We start from the raw sequence: 17360 nt of genomic DNA on the forward strand, positions 1-17360 counted from the left end.
ATGGATCATCTGCTGAAAGGTATAAAATGGCAGGGAGGGATTCAGTTAGGTGGAAATGTAGTGAGCAGTTTGGCCTATGCTGACGACTTGGTCTTAATGGCAGACTGTGCCGAAAGCCTGCAGTCTAATATCTTGGAACTTGAAAATAGGTGCAATGAGTATGGTATGAAAATTAACCTCTCGAAGACTAAATTGATGTCAGTAGGTAAGAAATTCAACAGAATTGAATGTCAGTTTGGTGATACAAAACTAGAACAGGTCGATAATTTCAAGTATTTAGGTTGTGTGTTCTCCCAGGATGGTAATATAGTAAGTGAGATTGAATCAAGGTGTAGTAAAGCTAATGCAGTGAGCTCGCAGTTGCGATCAGCAGTATTCTGTAAGAAGGAAGTCAGCTCCCAGACGAAACTATCTTTACATCGGTCTGTTTTCAGACCAACTTTGCTTTACGGGAGTGAAAGCTGGATGGACTCAGGATATCTTATTCATAAGTTAGAAGTAACAGACATGAAGGTAGCAAGAATGATTGTTGGTACAAACAGGTGGGAACAGTGGCAGGAGGGTACTCGGAATGAGGAGATAAAGGCTAATTTAGGATTGAACTCGATGGATGAAGCTGTACACATAAACCGGCTTCGGTGGTGGGGTCATGTGAGGCGAATGGAGGAGGATAGGTTACCTAGGAGAATAATGGACTCTGTTATGGAGGGTAAGAGAAGTAGAGGGAGACCATGATGACGATGGTTAGACTCGGTTTCTAATGATTTAAAGATAAGAGGTATAGAACTAAACGAGGCCACAACACTAGTTGCAAATCGAGGATTGTGGCGACGTTTAGTAAATTCTCAGAGGCTTGCAGACTGAACGCTGAAAGGCATAACAGTCTATAATGATAATGTATGTATGTGTGTATAATTTTATTGTTAATTGACTTGTAAAATATTATAAGATTTGTCAGTCAAGTTTAGAAGCATTATTTAATCCAATAGAATAGATTCATGATCTTATATAACCTTAATTAAATGATAATTGGCTGATGAGGCTCACGAAAAAAGAGCGAAACATGTACCATATTAACAACTTAATAAATATGCAAGTTTTATTACATTTTTTATTGTATTGAATAGGTGGTATTTAACAAAATTTATAACCTGCAACATTGATATTATTGAAAAACTGTAAATTATAAAAGTTGTTTAAAATATAATTTCCAATCTTTGCTTTTTGCACTATTACCTTACAAATAATAATAATAATAATAATAATAATAATGATAATAATGATAATAATGATAATTGGGAGAAAGGGGATTACCTAAATAGAAAAGAAAGAGCGTAAATTTCTGAGCAAAATTCTTTGACCCAAGGAAGCAACAGGAAACAAGCTTACCGTCTGTTGGAGATAAACAAGAACTGTATGAAAAATGCGAGAACATTTCAACCTCGATAAGATAAAGGCGACTGCCTTTCTATGGACACCTGAGATGAATGGGACTGGAATGCCTAGCAAATAAGATCCTCATCTTCCAGGAAAGAAGAAAGACCCAAGTACACTGGCTGAGAGAAGTTCATCAGGATCTTAAAAAAAGTGGCATTGAGGAGGAAGATATTACAAACAGAACAGTGTTCAGGAGGAAAATTGTGTCGGTGACGGATTTGTTCGTAGAGAAACCCAGGACAACAAGAAAGGTGTTCTCGGATGAGAAACTGGTAAAAGCGACATCATTGAGGGTTATGCATTTCATATTGTTGGTCCGTATTGAACTGAGATAACATATCGATGGCTTTCTTTTAAAACCTCGTATGTCTCAATGCTCTTTCTACCCATTATATTCCTTAAGACTGGTCACGCCCCTCAGCCATATATTTATATGCAGTCCATCAGAACAATTTTCGTTGCGTTCATTTTTCTATGCCGATGTGTAAGGGAAAATGAACCTTAAACACATTGTACTGTAGGAGTGCGTAACTTAGCCTGGCAAACAACATCCCTACTATACGGTAAGGTAAGGTCTATTTTCCTTTACACTTTAGCATAGGAAAATGAACACAACGAAAATTATTCTGATGGACAGGATATAAATCGGTGGCTGGGAGGCGTGACCAGTCTTAAGGAATATAATGAGTAGGAAGGGAATTCGACATACGAGGTTTTAAAAGAAAATCATCGATATAAATAATGCACCTACTCAAACAGCCTCCACCATTCCAAGATTCAGTACACCCCCAATCCCACAAACGTGCTACATACAGTAGCCTAGTTCATTGAGCCTTTAGCGTACCTATGTCCAAGAAAGATCTAAAGAATGAACTTAACACTATCCGCAGTATTGCAAAATTCAACGGCTTCAGCAATCATTTTATAGAAAGGATAATCAGTAAACACAAACATCGCCCTAAAACTACCCTCAAGAAAGAAATAACTAAACCTCTAACATTTTCTGCCTTCACGTTCATCAATGATATTTACAAGTTAACCAATATCTTCAAGAATCAAGGCGTTAAAATAACTTTCAAAACCAACAATATAAACATGAACATTTTACACAGTGCTTCACATATCAACAAGACCAGCAGTTTTTTAAAATCAGGAGTTTATAGGATCAAATGCAATACGTGTGAAAAATCCTACATTGGACAAACTGGAAGAAACTTCAGTATAAGATACCTTGAGCACACTAACACATTAATACTGTAAGTTTTCTGCTATCGGCCAACACATGCAAGATTATAACCATAATTTTACCCATATTGAACAGGACATGGACATCCTTGAATTAGCAAATAAGGGTCCTTTACTCAACATAATGGAAAATTATTATGTACACCTAGACCAATGTTTTAACGCCAGTTACAATCTTAATGAAATCTCAGAGAAACCCAACATACTTTACGATTTATTTATCACTTTTCTCAGAAACAATAATTCAGCCAACCAGAACTCAATCCTAAGTTTAATTAAAGGTACTTTTCCGAAACAATTTCCCATTCTCCTGCACCCTTCAGCTCCGCCTTAAATCCCCCTTCCAAATCCCCACCCCCCACCCCATCCTCTCCCAAGCCACCTCCACTCTACCCAACCCGCACATGCCTGACCTCCTCCCTGCCCATATTTCCCCTTCCGCCATCAGTCGCACACTATCAGCTAAGCTACACACACCACAGCGCAAGGTAAGTGTCCATTCACTTTGTGTTAATCTTTTCCTTTTCTGCGCACTTTGGTTTTTACTGGCTTTTCTCAATTTTAATAGGTCCAATTTGTTTTCCGCTATAAACTGAGAATTCCACCAATTAATATCACCACACGCAGTGTCTACTTGCTTCTCAACAAGAATTCAAAAACAACAATCAACCATGCAGCCCATCAACATGGCTTGGTTACTCAATACACCAACTGCCAAATTATCCGCTTAAGCTGATACATTGTTTAGTCGACTCTTCTTTCAGACAGTATCAACTACATATTTTGTTACTCAGACATTGTTCATACCTGTATATTTTTATATATGTGTCAGTTTACTTTGTGTTCATTCTTATTGCCATAGCACTCGATCCACAACCGTTATGTATAACCAGGACCTACTGAATTCCATTGTACTTATTTGTACCTTTGGTCCAGAATTCTTAGCATGTATAATGTACTTGTATTAATTATTACTCACCTACATCACACGTAATATTTCATTTTCATTTGCAACATTTCAACCACACTTCACATTGTAAAATTATATTTTTCATAAGACTCTTACTGCTAGAAAACGTGTTTTAGGATTTCACCATATATTTTGTGTATGTTTTAATATGGCTGATAATGACCCCGAGTAGGGTTGAAACTAGTCCCATGTAATGTAAATACTGTAAATACAACTTAGTATTGAATAGGTGGAAAACCACTGTGCATAATTTATATAGTAAAAGCGACCCAGTGAATGAAGGAGTATTGGCATAAAGAAAGAACATCAACAGTCAAGGAAGTTGTTTAATTATAATACATAGGAGGTTGAAACAATCCTAAATAAATAAATAAATAAATAAATAAATAAATAATAATGGAGATGATCGTGTATAGGCTTTTGGGCTTAAGCCGTGTCAAGAAAATAAGGTGAAATTTTTAACGTTTCGCAGAAAACTGTGCTCTGCATCCTCGGAAGAAATCTTGACTGTCCACGAGAAAGGCATCTTAAACAATGACGCTTTGAATTTCGGAACGTTATAATAGAAGTGGAAATGGTACGTTCATTTCTTACAATTTCTTACAACAAATTTGTTTTCAGGATATTCTATAAACAATTTTTCACAGTGTCAAACTTACAGGGTTTAAGACCATCTTTAAAACAACTGTACCGGGCAAGTTGGCCGTGTGCGTAGAGGCGCGCGGCTGTGAGCTTGCATCCGGGAGATAGTAGGTTCGAATCCCACTATCTGCAGCCCCGAAGATGGTTTTCCATGGTTTCCCATTTTCACACCAGGCAAATGCTGGGGCTGTACCTTAATTAAGGCCACGGCCGCTTCCTTCCAACTCCTAGGCCTTGCCTATCCCATCATCGCCATAAGACCTATCTGTGTCAGTGCGACGTAAAGCCCCTAGCAAAAAAAAAAAAAAACTGTGTTTCAAATACTTTGTTCTACACGCGATATGGCTGAAGATGACCTTTAAATAGGACGAAACTAGTCCTATTAAACGTTAAATTAATAAACACTATTTAATTTGTATTGAAAAGGTGGAATAACTTATTGGGTTATTTGGTTCAATCAAAGTTCAATACATACATACATACATACATACATACATACATACATGTATAGACTGTTTCCCTGTAACTGCATAGCCTTTAGTGGTGCTATCTGAGGATCCAACGAGCCTCTGGGCTGATGACCTAACAGACAGACATGCCTTTCAGCATTCAGTCTACAAGCCTCCGTGAACTTACTAAATGTTACCATAATCCTCTATTTGCAACTAATGCTGTGGCCTCATTTAGTTCTATACCTCTTATCTTTAAATCATTAGAAACTGGGTCTAACCATCGTCGTCTTCGTCTCCCACTGCTTCTCTTACCCTCCTTAACAGAGTCCATTATTCTCCTAGGTAACCTATCCTCCGACATTCGCCTAACATGACCCCACCACCGAAGCCAGTTTATGTGTACAGCTTCATCCATCGAGTTCAATCCTAAATTAGCCTTTATCTCCTCATTCCGAGTACTCTCCCGCCATTGTTCCCACCTGTTTATACCAGCAATCATTCTCGCTACTTTCATGTCTGTTACTTCTAACTTATGAATATGATATCCTGAATCCACCCAGCTTTCGCTCCCATAAAGCAAAGTTGGTTTAAAGATAGTTTCGTCCAGGAGCTGACTTTCTTCTTACAGAATACTGCTGATCGTAACTGCGAGCTGACTGCGTTAGCTTTACTACACCTTAATTCAATCTCACTTAATATATTACCATCCTGGGAGAACTCCAACCTAAATACTTGAAATCATCTACCTTTTCTAGCTTTGTATCACCAATCTGACATTTAATTCTGTTGAATTTCTTACCTACTGACATCAATTTAGTCTTCAAAAGGCTAATTTTCATACCATACTCATCACACTTATTTTCAAGTTGCAAGATATTAGACTGCAGGCTTTCAGCACAGTCTGCCATTAAGACAAAGTTGTCAACATAGGCCAGACTGCTTACTACATTTCCACCCAACTGAATCCCTCTCTGCCATTTTATACCTTTCAGCAGATGATCCATGTAAACTACGAAAAGCAAAGGTGAAAGATTACAACCTTGTCTAACCCCTGTAAGTACCCTGAACCAAGAACTCATTCTATCATCAATTCTCTCTGAAGCCCAATTGTCAACATAAATGCCTTTGATTGATTTTAATAATTACCTGTAATTCCATAGTCCCCCATTATGGCGAATATCTTTTCCTGTAATATAGATAAGAAAAGGTTCCACCTTATCAATACCAATTTTATTTATATAAGATTAACTTACAGGACCGGTTTCAACTTTTTGAACAGTATTGCAAGCCGTCCACAATGACCGTATCGATGAGTACAATCAAATTAATTTAAAAACCACCTAATCGATACTTTATTTTTTTGCCTTGGGCACACACAGAACATGTTTCGACCACTTAGTGGTCATCTTCAGCTGTATAAAGATAGTTGAGATGAAAAACATTTGGACAGTAAGCACATTACACCTTAAAACTATGTCCCTTGGGATCTTGAATACTATTGCTCTGGATCTTGAAAACTATTGCTCTAGATGCTCTAAAAGAAGGTTAAATGTGTGGATGATACTTAAATTACAATTCGCGTCTACAATTGTGTTGAAAAAACTTATTAACTAACATACATATTTAAAATATCACCACAGTATCACCACAGACGCTTTAAATAAAGTATCGATTAGGTAGTTCTTAAATTAATTTGTTGATTTTTGAACAGTCATCATCAGCTGTACATTGGAACCTTTACATAAGTCAAATATTGGTTGAATTGCCTTTCCAAATGGAGAAGTTGTGGGGAAGCACTATGTCCAAACATTCAAATTGGGCATGTTTAAGAGTAAAAATTGGTTATATGGTACAATCTAGATAGTTGAAAGAGAGTTTGTTTTTAGGCCTAAAATTTGTGTAAATTAGCTCATTTTTAAAAAGTACAGGTATATTAAATGCTCTAAAATGCATAACACATGTTAAAATCACACATTAAAAGATACAGTGCATGTTAAAATCCTTTATAATGGCTCAGATCACTTCATTGGAATGGATTTATACATCTTGCATATGTCTATATTCTTGTTTGAGTCCATTGTAGATGAAGAATGTCAGTGTTTGCGTTCATGGTCAGTGCTCTTCGTGGGGGTTCTACTATATATTAAGATATCATATATACAAGAGAGGAGTCTTACGACCTCAGCTAATTAACCCCAGTGAGGATGGGTTGCCTCATCCGCCTTTTCCACCATTCCGAAGGTCTCCTTCTCTGCTGGATCCGCCGTTAAGGTAACCCTGGGCATGGGTTCCACATTATACCCCCGTGGGACTGGGTCCCCACCTGAACTTAGCCATCCTTTTACACCGGCCTACTGGAGTAGAGGATGCCCACCTCCGCAACGTGGATGTGCCAGGCAGGAGTTATTCAAGTGGAGAATAGGGAAGTTGGCCCTATCTCCCTTGAGTCGGGTTAATGGTTGTGTATGGTGCCACAAGCAAAGGCTCATAATTATATCTACTTCGACATTATGTCAGTCTTAGCTTCTATGGGTTTATATGAAGTCATTCATTTTACTTAATTGCGCTCATTCGGAATCTATTGATCTTTCATTTCGGGAATGATGCAATGGCACACTAAGTTCTATTATAAGAAAAGGCTCTTGTGCCAGTACGTATGCCATTGTAGATGGTGCCATTTTTGAAATGCCTAACGTTCATTTGAGAAGTCTGGCTTTCATGTTCTCTATGCAATTTCAATCATTTAATGTGAGATAATCCCAGATTAGTTTCAAACCTTAAGTGATTTTTGAAACAACCTTTGCTTGGAAGAGGAACATTGCTGTGGTTGAAGACACGTTTTGTAGGGTCATGTATGTCATAAATACTCCTAATGGCTGCCAATGCCCTTTCCCTTATATGGATCTTAAATGACATTGACGTTGGCTGAAGTGTGATGCTGAGGTATTTAAAGTAGCTCACTATCTATGTCTGCTGTGGCGATAATTGAACAGAAGCGGACTAATAGGATCACCCTCTAATACTCCATTGCACTGTTTAACAGGATCTGAAGTTGTTTTGCCATCATGAATTCTTATTTCGTTTTGTGCCTAAAGGTTGTTCATTATTACCTTCAATGGATTATCATGACCGATCATGTTTCCTAATTTTGTAATCAGGATGGACTTGTTCAAGGAGTCTAAAGCTTTCATGAAATCGACAAATATGGCAAAGAACTTTCCTTTGGGTAATCTCAATGCGTCTTGTATGTTGTCCAACAGGTTTTTAACGGCGTGAAGTGTTCCTTGTCTTTTCATAAAACCAAAATGCTGCTCCGGTATATGGTCCCATGTTAGGATGCTTAGTTCTTCAGCAAGGATTTTCGAGAGTGCTTTATCTATATTATTTTCTAGGGCAATGCCTCTGGACGAATTTCGGTCTTCTCGATCCCCTTTTCCTTTAAGTTTTGATAATTGATTCTCTCCCACTCCGTGGAATAATTCCTTTTGTGAAACAAGCATTAAATAATGAAGTCCATATAGGTAAAATGTCTCTTAAATTTTCATTGGACACACCATCAGGGCCTACCGCTTTCTTATTCTTCGTATTTAGTATCGCATGTTCAATATCACTTCTTTCAAGGCGTGAGGAGTCTGGATTGTTTATTTCTGAAGAGCCAAGGCAGTTTCTAAGTTTTCCTTATTTAAAATGTCGGAGAAGTGGATTTCCCAGTCAGTTATTGCGAGTTCTGCGGTGTGGATGGTTGTTCTGTGCTTTAAGCCTAAGAAAGGATCTTTCAGAACATCTTCTGCTTGTAGTTCAATGCAGTTGGTTTTCTTTTCTTTAATTAATGATTTGTACTCGTTTCTTTTCGCGGTGTACACTTTGAGTATATCAATCTTGTGTGTGTAGTGGGTTTTATTTAGTAGATCCAAAGTTTCTCTGCAATGTCTGTAACACTCCCCGTTGAACTAGGGTTTAGCCGTTCTGGGAGGTTGTTGAATTTGAGCTGATTTAATGAAGTTTGTTATCATATGTAAAGCTGACTCAACCAGATCATTTTCTAATATTGACGGTATATCTTTGAGGTTTTCTTTTCCTCTCTCAGGGATGGACTTATCTAATGTTCTCGAGATAATAAGCTCAGTCTTCCTCTTGCTTTTAAATTTTTGGCCCATAATTTGGAGTTGAGTGGCTACCGGAATGTGTCTTCGCAGGGTAGCTGTTGGATTGCTGTACATGACCTGTTGTTGTAGAATTCGTACATTGGTGCCTTTCACAAATACTAAGTCGATGGTACTTTTACCGTTCGGGGCTGTGTAAGTTTTTTCCATTGAGTTCTTGGCTAGTTTGTATCCTTCATCATTTAATAATTCTTGTATTATAGTTTTCTTTTGATCTGGTTCTTCAACTTTGCAATTGAGGTCACCTCCCAAAACTACAGAATCTTCATTTTTCACAATATCGATGGCTTTCATTATATGCTTGACTGCATCGTCCACTCTTCGTAGAGGGCTTATATAAAGTACTTTTACCGTTCGGGGCTATGTAAGTTTTTTCCATTGAGTTCTTGGCTAGTTTTTTGTCAAACTGTATTATGACCCTGTTGTCTTCTATATGGGTACCTTTAACTCTACCTACGTTATCTTTAAACAATCATGAGACTCCCCCCTCTGGTCTTCCTCTGTCCCTAGTAGTAGCTAAGGTGTTTCTACAGTACATGTGTGGGAAGCTCATGTGATCAGACAAGAAAGTTTCTGTAGCTATCAATATGTCGAAACGTGTCCAAAAATTATTTGGCACAAAAGAAGTTATTGTCTTTAACCCTTCCACATTCCAGTTAAGTATCACTAAATTTGTTAGTGTGTCAGCGTTCTCTTGGGAGTGACCCGTGGATTTGTCTCCTTTTGTCCTATTCAGTTGTTGATTGCTTGATTGTTGATTTATGTTGATTTAAATAATAGATTAACAAACCCGACATTACATCTATACAGATAGTTACTCTCTCTCACAATCCCACTTGCCGATGCCATGTAAAACTGTGGGTGTTTCACTCAACGCGGATATCAAACTTCATTACTGTGGTGAAATAGCTGTAAAATAACAAACATAATCATAGTATAAGAAATTACTGTTGCTGACTGATAGAGCTTAAAAACTTGTATTTTTAGGAAAATTGTGATAGTAAGATGTATACAGCTCCAGTGATAAAATTACTTTTCAGTGTTTTGTTCGTTGCATAGTTTATTATTTATTTGTATTGTTCCAATTGTAACTATAGAAAGACGATGAGCCCTTCATTTCTCCGGAAAGTGCCTCTGATTGTCTTGTGTTTCTTAAGCTTTGAAGATAAGAATTTTAAATAGACCACTGAGATTATATTTTCTAACTCTCTGTAATCGCTGAAGATCTGATTACTTCTTGATTATATATACTTTTTCTGTAATTGTTCATTGTCCAGAACATTGTAATGACAACTGAAACTAGTTCTTCCCCTGGACCTTTTGTATGGAGAAGCTGTCATAGCTTCATGTTGGCTGTGTTTCATGAGAAATTTGTATCAAGTAGTAGGAAAAGAAAATGAAAAAAGTGCCAAGTGTGCATTAACTGATTACTAGTATTGCAGTTACTCACTTTAGAAATATTTCTAAGTCTCCTAAATAGTCATATGCCACTTCCAGTGCAGAATGGGATTGACTTTTATGACTTTGTTTATTGAACTACCACATAGTTACTGATAACTTGAATTAATCAGCATTGGCTTTGCTACATCTGAACTGCCCCATTTTAACAAATTCAGTGAGCAAATAGTTTTTAAATATGTGGTTAAAGTTTGCATGTAAATGTTATTATACAGTTCAAAAATAATATTGTAATTTCCATGTATTTCAAGAGAGAGTGATTCTGTTTCCTGATGCCTCGGAGTTAGTGCTTTCTTTGTGAAAAATAATAAACATGTCTACAAGGTTATTCAGGTTTGGTGCAATTGCTGTGAAGACAGTTCAGTTTTTTTGTTATTTATACAAGTATATATTTAAGTAGTATATTCATGCTTCATTTTGACGTGTGTGTAATGGAACTCTAGTCAGTTGTCCATTATGCTGGAAGTTTTGTATTGTTATTGTCCTCCAGTTGCAAGTTAATGATCCATGTATACGAATGGTGCTGTACAGAGTAGGAATACTGTTTGGTATAAGAACTATTTAAAATAAGTTCTCAGATAACATTGTGCGTGCGCAGACTGTGGATTAGATCCTGAACTGCTGATGTGTAAATTACAAGTCAAACTTAAAAGGAAAACTAAGGTAATCCAACACCTAAGATACAACTTTGAAATCATTCCCATACTATTTAAAACATCTATAAAGAATTATTTTGGGAATTGGCGGAACTTTAGTGTGAAGTTAGATGTCATTAAGGGTGAATGTAACAAAAACGTGCTGAGGGCTGAGATAAAGAGAACATCTACATTAGGTGACAACAGAAACTATAAAAATAGTGAATCGAAGGAAACCAAATTTCTGAAGGATAGAGAACTCATGACTGCTGATTAGAGATTTCTGGAGAAATGTTTGCAAAGGTAAGCAGCAATTCCAACATAAACGGTCCAATATTGAACATTATAAATTTTCCAGCTAACTCATTCCTGGTTGCCAGCGATTCACCCCAGTGTGCTAATTTGGGCTCATCAGTTGGTAAGTAGCTTGCCTACCAAGACGTATGGTTAGTGCATGTAATGGAGGCCCTGCAACTACTAGAAACGTTTTCATTCCTCCCCTGAAGGGGAAGGTGGGCCTCTTAGACGGTAACGCCAAGATTTGTTATGGTGAAGGAGATGTGTGAAGAAGGTGAGGGGGTTGGCGACCGTGGCCTTTACTAGGAACTGTCCCGGCATTTGCCTTAGTGCAGGAGAATGGAAAACTACGGAAAACCATTCTTAGGACAGCCGACGTTGGGGCCAGCCATGAGGTCCAGTTCATTCCCATCTCCTGAATGCAGAGGTGTAGATCCACGGTGGAGCCGTGGGCACCCCTCCTCTGCTCGGTTGGCCGGTCGGAGCACAGAGCTGTTGGACCACAAACCAGCTGTGGTCACTTGTGGGCCGAGACCCACTCTGCATCCACTGGATAATGAAGGCCACTACACAGGCTACTTGGAGCCTCAGGCAGTGCCAATGAGCTATCTTCATTAATGGTGAGATAGTGAGTCCTCTAGACATTATATTCACTCTCCCAACCCAAGGGACAAGAATATTCATAACTGTCATTTTACTAAAATGAAACCTTCCTTACATTGTTGGTCACAGTACATTTTGACAGGATTTTCCATCTTTTCTGTGTACACGAAAAGCATTCTGTGAATTAAATGAAACATATTCAGCAAAATGCCGAATTAATAGACAGCACTTACACATAAGTGCCCTTTATAAGCCAGGTTTGATTTCATATTACCTACTTAAGTAACCCACTTATTGCTATAAGTGGACCTCCTACACACACTTAAGTGACTCGCTTATGTTGCAGGAAGATGGAGGATCCACTGTATTTTCCAACGGCATTTCAAAATAGACAGGTGTTTGGTCAGCATTCCCAATTTCCAACAGCAAATATGAATTTGGCTTCCTCAAATGAATAATGTGACGCTGAAAAGCCATTAATAGACGTACGCCTCCGAATGCACAATCCCTTTCTCCGATAAAAGTTTCAGATTCATCCGCAGCATGCAGTAAAACCCTGTGTTTTGAGTTCTATTGAGATCTCTAGTGCTTTCAGTTGACACATTTCACTAGAAACACCATATCCCAACTCACGATTTTCTATCACAAATTTGTGGAGTCATTCTTTAATTTCCGGAAACACTGCACTCCGCCTGCGGAACATTCTGCGATTGCTGTTACTTTTTAGAAGTTTTTCGTTCTTCTCCCGCCAGTCATGAATACACGATTCATCAATATCGTACTTTCTGTCAATGGCACGATTTCCGTATATTTCAGCTTCACTTACAACTTTCAGTTTCTCACACACAGTAAATGACTGTGGACGTCGTTTTGAATCCATCGCTTACTATCGAGACAGCACTTTCGCGAGACAGATACAGAACTCGAATGTGAGCAAGGTAGCCTTCCGTAACAAACAGTCTCGACTCTCGCGAAGTACGTTATCTTGCGAGATCAGCTATTCGTGCACCCAGCATGCTAGCGACACTTGTGAAACAAATGACGATCGAGCAGCAGCAACTTTCATATTTACCGCATATTTACCCATATTCTTTGATTTACCGTATTTCATTACCTTACATTTAGCGTTTGCATGCCACTGTAACCGTATTGAGAAAAGTAGATCTTGTTTTCAAGAATGCAACTAAAACACAATAAGACCTGAATGCCCATTTACACACGGTATATTGAGTATGGTAACCATATTCAAATCTGTTTCAATACTCCATGTAAACGTAGTGAATATTTAGAGAATGAACAGCTTGAATACGACCTGCACCCAAGATTTAGAACCAATAGTTTGGGGAAAAAACGTGCGGGTGGTATTCAGGATTACACGGTAAATTTGATCTGGAACCTCTTGCATTAGAAGATGAAGAAAGAACAGCTCTAAAGTCATTAGCCCAACGAAAGGTCTCCAGAACAGATGGAAGTGTAGCTGAAAAATGGCAGGCACAGAAGAAACATCGATTAAAAATTTTAACTGTAATATGTAAACGGATTTGGAAAACCTGAACTTTGCCTGTTGATTGTTAACTGCCCAGTTTCATTCCCATTCTATACCCAAACAAGGAGATATGTTGGACTGCTCCAACAATAGCACAATAGCTCTGATACCACATGCCAGCAAGGTGATGCTGAAAATCATGCAGCAAAAATTAGAACAACCAGGTCCTGTTTTCCGCCTCGATGCTGCAGGCTCTTCACATTCGGTGGGAAGCAGTGATTATGTGTGTTAATCTTGTAAATAGGTGTAACAGTAATAATTAAAATCTTCCATCCATATTAAAAGAATTTATTACACAGTATTTTAACTACCTACCACTACGCTTCCTCTGTTTATTGGATGAGCGGAATTAAGAAAGCAGTATAGTATCAACAATTAATTTATGTTTGACATTTATTTGGGGTAAATAACTGAATTAAGGTGGAAATACGGCCGGTTAATAATATGCACTTGTGTAACATTTACCTCCTTTTCCAGAGCATTTTTCAATCAATCAATCAATCAATCAATCAATCAGTCAGTCAGTTCATTGATCTTTCATTAAATACTGTTTACCCATTTTCTCGTTACTCGGCGCTGATATGGACTTACTGTAGTAACAAAACTCCAAATTCATGAATATCTTTTTGATCATAGCCAGTACGGTAACAATGTATGAGACATGAATAATAGGGAATTTAATACTGTATTACCTTAGTTATGTAGCATTCATCGATTACACCTCTAATAAGAAATATTTGAGAATTACATTTTAGGCCTTCCCCTAAACTACCATGTCACTCAGCGTGAATAAAATAATTTACAGCCTATACTATAGCGACTTATTTCCTGACTTTGCATACCGATTTTCGTCACGATAGGACTACTAATAACAACAATATTTGAGAATTAAATTTTAGGCCTTCCCCTAAACTACCATTTTCCTAAGCGTGAATACAATCATTGACAGCCTAGATTGTAGCAATTTATTCCCCAACTTTGCATACCCATTTTCTTTAAAATACGACCACTAATAGCATAAATAGTTGAGAATTCAATTTTAGGCCTTCCCCTAAACTACCATTTCAGTCACGTGAGTAAAATGTCTTATAGCCTAGATTGTAGAGGCTCATACCCCGACTTCACATACCGATTTTCATTAGACCACTAATAGCATAAATAGTTGAGAATTCAATTTTAGGCCTTCCCCTAAACTACCATTTCACTCAGAGCGAGTAAAATGATTTATAGCCTAGATTGTAGAGGCTCATACCCTGACTTCACATACCGATTTTCGTTAAATTCTCTTCAACCGTTTCCTCGTGATGCGTGTACATACATACAGACAGATAGACAGACAGACAGAAATTACGGAAAAGTAAAAAGTGCATTTTCTTGTTACTATGGACATGACCGATACAGAAATACCATTATTTTCAAATTCTGAGCAATGTACAGACAAAACTCTTATTTTATATATATAGATATAAATTTAAATAAATGATTTATGCTTTCTCCCTGTTTACACTGGTATTTCTTGGGTCCTTTGAAAAGTGTAAAAGGGAGTAATACTGTATACTCCATTATGCTGGATCATTTAGTAATTTCTGATAAAACCATTAAAGATATTTCGTGAATATCAATATTTTCATTTCAGTGATGTACATCTTGTTACGGAGTATTTTTTGTAAAGATTATGATTCTTTTTAATTTTATCAAAATATTTGTAGAAGGTATACACATAGTTTTACACGTAAAGAATTATCATTGAAGTAATACATCATCATCATCATCAGTGTCCAAATCCAGTCGCCCAGGTGTGGTTAACAAGCCTCCTCCACTACTGTCCTTCCACTTTTCCTGCTCCATTACTTCCGCCACGTCCAATCCAGCTTCTCTAATGTCCTTCCAAATCTGATCCCATCCACCTTCTTCTCGGTCTTCCAACTGGTCTCTTTCCCTGAATTTCCCTTTCCAATTCTCTTCTTGCTACCCATTCCTTTCCCATTCTTTTTACATGTCTGAACCATCTAAGTTTTGCTTTCTATATCTTCTGTACTAACAGTTCTATATTTAGCTCTTCTCTGATTTTAATATTTTGAATTCTATTTCTTGTCTTTTTAATCGTTGTTCTTAAAAATTTCATTTCTACTGCTTGGATCTTACTATCTTGTCTCTTATTAGTTACCAGCATTTCTAGTCCGTAGGACACAGTTCTTATGAAATACTGTTTATATAATGTTAATTTTGTTCTCTTGGCTACTTTGTCATCCCATAAAAGTTGTCTGACTTGATGATAAAATGTTGTACCTTTACTTAGTCTGTTATTAATTTCAGGGTTGATTTCATTACTTCCATTAATAATGCTACCCCAATATGTAAACTTTTCTACATTCTCTAACCGTTCTCCATCTATGTTCACTTGGAAACATACTTGCATCCTAATAAATACCATTATAGACCCGCTGCATAATGTAATATTGTTACCGGTACCTTATTGCTTGATATTGCCTAGCCAGCTGTTATTTTGTGCTTTATAATTATCAAAGTTTCTGATATCCAGACAAGTGTCCAGTTGCATTCCATGTTGAGAAATTATTTTGTTAGTCATTGTTAATCTAATTCTCTACTTGCTCTGCTATGCATGTTTCAGTCTGACCTGCTGAGTTTCATCATTCAGAATTGTGATCAAGCAGAGACATTCCAACATCTTCTGCAAGACCAAGCTAAAGTTATTAGCAAATTAGAGAGTTTTGATCCAGGTTTTTTCCAGGCATTGCAAGAATGTGTTGACAGGTTAAGAGGAACAGTAAAGGAAGAAATACAGCTGTTCGATGAAACTCCGCCCTATTGCCTACATCACACAATTTCACAAGAGTGAGTAACAGAGAATATGCCACTAGAATTATGTTTACTTATTATTCCTTGCAGTTTCTTAGCATATAGAACATGTTTAACCGTCAGGCAGTGCCATGGCTTTTTGTATCATAAATGGAATAGTGGGGTTGAAAATGATACCTCTTTAATATAATTATGCAAAGTCATTATCACAAATATTTATCAATTACATTTTAATTCATCTGTCTTCTAATATAAACAGTAATATGAGAAAACAGCAATGCACATTTGCAAAATGATAATAATTTAAAAGGTCCCTCCTTAAAAATGAACAGAAGTAAGATACAAATCTGAAAATTCATGACTGTTCTGAAAAATGTCGCAAACATAATATAGTCCCATGCATTATTATGAATATTAAATGAGAGTTTAAGAAAATACAGTATACTTTACATTTGTCCAATATACAGTATTATTCACAAGGTCTGGAAAACTAGGATCGAGCACCGATGTGCGTTCAAGGGAACTAGATGTCTTAGTAACATGACAAAAGCAAAATCAAAACAGCTATGACTCTACAGTGCATCTGCTGTTGACCTCAAAATGCTAACAGTAGAATAACAAATGGAGGAAGTAGTAGGGGTGTACAATTCCAGTGGTGTTGAAAAGGTCACCATTTGAGGATTGAGCCAGGAGAGGCCGCGCTCACAGCTTGGACACGAGATATCGCGCTGGGTCGTTTCGACCAGATTGCTTCCAGTGATGCATTACTGTTCAGTTTTGATTTTGTACTCATTCTCTACTGTTTGTTATATTATTCTGTTTATTTTATGATTCATTTTTTAAATTATAATTTTATTTTGCTTTGAAAACTCTTTGTTTTTACTAATTTAAGAATATTCAGTTGCAAAATTAGGCAACTTAATATTATAATTCAGTCAGTGGATACTCATTATTCTATGAACTTATTAACTACTTCTCACAGTAATGAAAATTAGAGCAATAATTGTAATAATAATGTATGAAATTATACAGAACACAATACACTATGGGCACTTCATTTTCTCATAGACATAATTTGTCTTCGCCACCACC

General features: G+C 37.2%; 1 protein-coding gene across 1 annotated transcript in view; it reads left to right on the plus strand.

The window, feature by feature from the left end:
• Positions 1-17360, plus strand: part of LOC136866967 (interaptin) — a 258677-nt gene that overhangs the window by 195117 nt on the left and 46200 nt on the right. Inside the window, exon 8 of the mRNA XM_067144057.2 lies at positions 16081-16304. Within this exon, the coding sequence (XP_067000158.2) occupies positions 16081-16304 (224 nt within the window). The remainder of the gene's footprint in view (positions 1-16080; positions 16305-17360) is intronic.

This window comes from Anabrus simplex, chromosome 3 (genome assembly GCF_040414725.1).
Source record: "Anabrus simplex isolate iqAnaSimp1 chromosome 3, ASM4041472v1, whole genome shotgun sequence".
Lineage (NCBI taxonomy): Eukaryota > Metazoa > Arthropoda > Insecta > Orthoptera > Tettigoniidae > Anabrus > Anabrus simplex.